Genomic DNA, 6,067 nt, shown 5'->3' with positions numbered 1-6,067 from the left:
TCCTCGGTCTAGTCGCCCGACCTGGCAGACAATCTTCAAGCATTCAGCAATTCCACACCCCTGCCAAAACAAGATGCTTACTTACAAGAAAAGGTCATTCCATCATCTCTTCGATATTTGAAAGTCAGACATTTTACTTGTTTCATGTGAAAGCTAGAGATGTTTAAAATGGACAAACTAATATTAGAGTCTACAAATGCTTTTTGTTATAAAAGATGGTTTTAATGTAATTTGTTTATAGAAAAATACCAATAATATTTAAAGATTTATTTTTATGACTAAAACTTAACATTCTTCTGAGAATCAATGGCTAGACCCAACATTCTGGGCAAACCCAGAGCATGGTGATTTTAGTAAGACATGAAAATCCAATTTCAATACCCCTGAGGAAAAGAAAAAGAAACAGAGTAAATCTTAAACAGTTATTCCACGTCACTGTAAAAATCAAGTGACATATGGATGTACTTTGCCACATTCAGTGTTTTTACCAACAACTTGAAGGCAGGCAGCCAAAGGTAACAAATATTCAGATCTTCTATGGGCTGGTCAAACTGCATTAGGCATTTCACATGCATATACTTCATAACAATGCCATCTAGTAAATGGTGTCTCCAGTTGATGAGCAGGAATAGAAACCACCTTTCTTGATATGATAAACGGCATCTATGAAAAGTCCAGAGCTAACATCATATTTAATGGTAAAAGAATGGATGCTTTCCTCCAAGATGAGGAATAAGATAAAGCCACCCACTCACAGCACTTCTTTTCAACATTATTCAAAAGGTCCTAGCAAGTGGTTAAAAAAGAAATTTAAGTAAAAGCTATCTCTATTCACAGATGACGGGATCTTGTATATACAACCCCCCCCCAAAACTAAAGGATTCACAAAAAAAAATATGAGAGCTAATAAGTACAGAAAAGGTGCAGAATACAAGATTAATATACAAATATGAGTTCTATTTCTACACACTAGCAATAAAAAAATCTGAAAATAAAATAATTTAAATTCAAAATTAAGAAATCTATTTAAAATTGCATCGAAAAGAATAAAATACATAGAATTAATTTAACCAAGGAAGTACAAGTCTCTTACACTGAAAATTACAAAGTATTTTTGAAAGAAATTAAGAGACCTAAGATATCAAGAACTGAAAGACAATATTAAGATGAGAATACTCCTAAATTCATAAACAAATCCAATAAACCTCTACCAAAATTCCAACTACCTTTTTCACAGAAATGGACAATCGATCCTAAAATTTATATGGAATGTTATAAGAATGTAAATTTTAAAAGCACCCCAAATAGCCAAAACATTTTGAAAAAAAAAGAAAATGTTGGAGGACGCATACTTCTAATTTCCAAACTTGCTGCAGAGCTACAAAATTCAAACAGTTTGGTACTGGCACAAGAAGGGTACATGTATAGATCAGTGGAATAGAACTGAAAGTCCAGAAATAAACCCATACATTTATGGTCAATTCATTTTCAACAAGGCTGCCAAGACCACTTAAAGGGGAAAAATAGTCTTTCAAAACACGATGCTGGAACAACTGGAAAGCCACATGCAAAAGAAGGAATCTGGGCCTCTACTTCACACTACATTAAAAAAAAAAAAAAAATTTAATATAGACCAGAGATGTAAATATAAGAACTAAAAGTAAAAAACTTAGAAAACCAGAAAATGGGTCAAGCATGATGCCTGGGTTTTAGACAGAGAATGAAGTTGGTATTTACTAAAATGTGGGAACACTGCAGAAAGAGCAGAGTTGGGAAAACTCAAGGGTATGCTCTTAGAATTAAGTTTAAGATTCCTATTAAATTCTTAAGAAGAGTTGCAGTAGAAAGTTGAAAAATGAAGTCTGGAGCTCAATGCAGAGAATCAGGTTGGAAATATAAATCAAAGCCATCTGCATAGAGGTGGTATTTACAGCCACAAGAGTGAGTAAGATCATCTAGTGCAGCACTGCCTGACAGAACTTTCTCCAGTGATGGAATCACTGGCATGGAGATATTTGCACTTCCCAAAGTAGTAGCCACTAGCTGCATGTGGCTTTTTTTTTTTTTTAATTAGTTTCAAGTATACAGTACATTGGTTAGAAATTTATATAGTTTATAAAAAGATCTCCCTAATTGCTCCTTCTCTCCTCTGGTTTTCCACCTAGTCAGAACATTAATGCTAACTGCATTCCCTATGCCATGCTCCCTATCCCTGTGACCTTCTATCAAATTAGTTGTACTAATTTGTACTTTTTAACCCTTCACCCCATTCTCCCAGACCCCCAACTCCCCTCTCCTCTGTCCATCATCAAATATTCCACTATTTTTGCGACTCTGTTTTCGATTAGTTTGTTCTTTTTGTTCCTTAGATTCCACATATAAGTGAAATCATATGGTATTTATCTTTCTCTATCTGACTTATTTCACTCAGCATAATCACCTCTAGGTCTATCCATGTCATTGCAAATAGTAGAATTTCATTTTTTTAATGGCTGAGTAATAGTCCAATGTATATATGAACCAAAACTTCTTTATCCAATCATCTGTTGATGGGCATTTAGGTAGTTTCCGTATCTTGGCTATTGTAAATTGGGCTGTCATTTTACAAATTATTGTTTTGGTTTTCTTTGGATAAATACCCAGAAGTACAATTGCTGGGTCAAAAGGTATATCCATTTTTAATTTTTTGAGAAACCTCTAGACTGTTTTCCATAGTGGCTGTACCAATTTGCAATCCCACCAACAATGTATGAGGGTTCCCTTTTCTCTGCATCCTCGACAACACTTGTTGTTCTTTGATTTACTGATGACAGCCATTCTGACGGGTGTGAGGTGATATCACATTGCGGTTTTAATTTGCATTTCTCTAGTGATTAGTGACCTTGAGCATCTTTTCACATATCTATCCACATGTGGCTTTTTTTAAAACAAACTTAATTATACAAAAATTTTATTTTTAAAATCTATTTTTATATTTTTATTTTTAATTAAAAATTTCTTAAAATTACAGTTGACATTCAATATTATTTCATATTAGTTTCAGGTGTACAACATAGTGGTTAGACATTTATATAATTTACAGAGTGATCCCCCTAATAAGTCTAGTACTGCCTGGCACCACACAGTTATTAACGTATTACTGACTATATTCCCTATGCTGTACTTTACATCCCTATGACTATTTTGTAACTACCAGTTTGTACTTCTTAATCCCTTCATCTTTTTTACTCAGCCCCCAAACCCCCACCCATCTGGCAACCATCACTTTGTTCTCTGTATGAGTCTTTTTCTATTTTGTTCGTTTATTTTATTCTTTAGATTCCACATGTAAATGAAACCATGTGGTATTTGCCTTTCACTGTCTGACTTATTTCACTTAGCATAATACCCTCTAGGTCTATCGATGTTGTCACACGCATGTGGCTATCAGACACTAGAAATGTGGCTGGTATCTGCAATATTGAACAGCACAGATCTACTGAACGTAGGTGGAGCAGACCAGAAATCCGAGCCTTGAGCCCTGAGCCCTGGAATACTCTCTATAATTTCAAAGTCTGGAAATGGAGATTAAGAAGTAGCTAGTTGTGGTAGGTGCAGAACCAGAAGAGAGTAGTGCCCTAGAAGTGAATGAGGAGTGTTTCATAAAGGAGAAAGTGATTTATTGTGCCAAAAGTCACTGAGCAATTAAATTGATGAGAACTAAGGAGGACATGGAATTTGATGATGCGAAAGTAACCGGAGGTGTACCAATGAACATAATAAACACTACACCAGGTTCTCTGCCAGTTGGTTTGCAAAACTGTTAAATTTCAAAACGTTAACTGATAAGCGCCTTTATAACATTACTGTCATTATATAGGCCGACTCAATAAGAGTTAATCATAATGCTAATTATTCTTATATTTTTATTGAGGCCTTCTGGGCTTTTTCTGCAGTACTGCACTAAAGCCTCAAAGATTAGGGCGAAGCCAAGAAAGAGGTCAGTTAATGGAGTACAGTCAGACCAAAAAGTTGGAACATAAAATATTTTTATTAACAATCTACAAAGATAAATCATTTGAAGAAAATATGCCATTAATTTGACTAGGAACGAGAAAAGTAAGAAGACTGAATGGTATAAAAATATATGTAGTTCTTTCAAGTACAGCTGTTGTTATTTTTGAAATGTTCTTTGGCATAAGTTCTATAATCACATATTTTTAAATGTTTAAAGTGCTTGTTGTCGAAATGGCACTTACCAAAGTGTGAATATCGCCTTCACTCTGGGTGAGATCCCGCTTAGTGATGAGATGGTTCCGGTCACCTTGCCCAAAACCTGTGTCATTCTTTTCAGTTGCTTGTGAATTTGAGACCTAGGATTATATTAATAGATTGGTGATAAATAATAATGGAAAACATTTTACATTTGGGCATAAACTGTTAAACATGATTAAAACAAAATGACTGAAAATTTGGTATGACAGAAAATTTACTACTTAATATATATGGTTAAAAGCACAGAAAATATAAGAGTCCAGAATATGTAGAAAAAAGTTACCTCTGCCTAGCCATGATTTTTCTCCCCTTGCATAGCCTAAAGGGGAAACTGATAAAACACACTGAAAGAGCCTGAAATTCCACGGTATACATCTGTGAGAAATGTCAATCTTAAGTATATGTTTTTTGTTTTGTTTTTTAACTTTCCTTATTCTAAATTGTGCAACAGCATCTTATCCAAATATATGTGCTAGGACAGAGATGACTATATCCCAAAGTATATAGAATTCCATAAAATGACATTTTTCTAGGTCACTGAAGAGAGCCAACAGTAAATGTATCTTATTCTGAAGACAAAAATTTCAACAACAAAATACCTTCGACACAATAGTATATGTGGATAAGTCACAATGCGGTGGAACCAAAGTCAATTTGGGTCACTCAGGAACATCTCCTGAGGCTCACTGAACACTACATAAATACACGGTTCGCTAGGACTTCATAGAATTAATCCTTACTCGTTATACAAATAAACAATTGAATCCTCAGTATAGTGGTTATAAACGCAAATATTTTTACAAGATGGGTTTGTGGATTAAAATAGTTGTTTTATTTCTTGCATTTCTTTTGTCAGTTTAGAAAAACGGCAATAAAATATCATCATAAGGAAGAGCTCCTATGAAGCACATTACCTTAATTCTCAAAGGGTTGATCTCCATATCTGAAGTGCAGTTCATTGGTCCGTCGATATCATATTGGAGGATGTACAACAAAGTGTTATTGTTATATTTATAAGGCCACTGAAGATTTAACATTGCCTTGCTGAATGAACTTGGACCATTGTTTCTCAGCTAATGAGGAAAAGAAAATATAAATACCTTGGGAAAAAATCTATTCTACAATCATTCTACGTCAACTTTAGGAATCATTAGCAATAGGATTTGAAACAGCAGAGTTTCCATAGTTACTCTAATATTACAATATGACTGTTATTATGCAAAAAAGATCAAACTCAATATTTGCCTCAAGTATAGGCAGTATGTGTCAAGATGAAAATATAAACAAGAGGAAAATATAAAAAAGTTATTGATGAAAGATGGCATAGAAAATTTTCCTACAGACACAAAATTTTGATGATCTGCTACAGGCATTTATAATTTTTAATCAGAACTGCAAAAACAATCAATGACCTATTGCTTTTATTAAGGTAGAACTAATTGGTTTTAAAACTGCTTTCTTTAACCAACCAAAGCTACTGGTATAATAAAAATGAACCTAGGAATAATAGGGAAAACATTCAAAGACATCTCTGATACATACTTAAACTATGCAGAGTTTACATAAAAAATAGACTTTTTTAAAAAAAAGTAGTCTATCTGTTCCTCTCTTTGTTGGTTCTCTACCAGGTATTAGTTAAATCCAATAACTGCGAACCTCATAGATGTGTTGAATAACTGGCCCAACGTCTTCTTCAGTCTCAGGGTTCTCCTTGTGCTCCCAATTTGGAATCGGAAGAAAGATATGATCAGGACTTGAGACTCTAAACAATGACCAAAGAAAACCTACCATGAATATCAAAATGAAACGGTCA

At 34.1% G+C, this 6,067-nt stretch overlaps 1 protein-coding gene across 1 annotated transcript in view; it reads right to left on the bottom strand.

Moving 5' to 3' along the window:
• ITGAV (integrin subunit alpha V) overlaps nt 1–6,067 on the bottom strand; it is an 83,088-nt gene that overhangs the window by 5,071 nt on the left and 71,950 nt on the right. Inside the window, exons 25-28 of the mRNA XM_025039311.1 lie at nt 5,911–6,016; nt 5,169–5,327; nt 4,239–4,352; nt 1–60 (exon numbers count right to left, since the gene is read on the bottom strand). The exon at nt 1–60 is cut by the window's left edge and continues 126 nt beyond it. Coding sequence (XP_024895079.1) covers nt 1–60; nt 4,239–4,352; nt 5,169–5,327; nt 5,911–6,016 — 439 coding nt within the window. The remainder of the gene's footprint in view (nt 61–4,238; nt 4,353–5,168; nt 5,328–5,910; nt 6,017–6,067) is intronic.

The sequence above is a fragment of the Pteropus alecto genome, unplaced genomic scaffold, assembly GCF_000325575.1.
Source record: "Pteropus alecto unplaced genomic scaffold, ASM32557v1 scaffold3, whole genome shotgun sequence".
NCBI classification, from domain to species: domain Eukaryota; kingdom Metazoa; phylum Chordata; class Mammalia; order Chiroptera; family Pteropodidae; genus Pteropus; species Pteropus alecto.
Note: the sequence above shows the minus strand (reverse complement) of the source record. Positions and strands in the feature narration are given on the sequence as shown.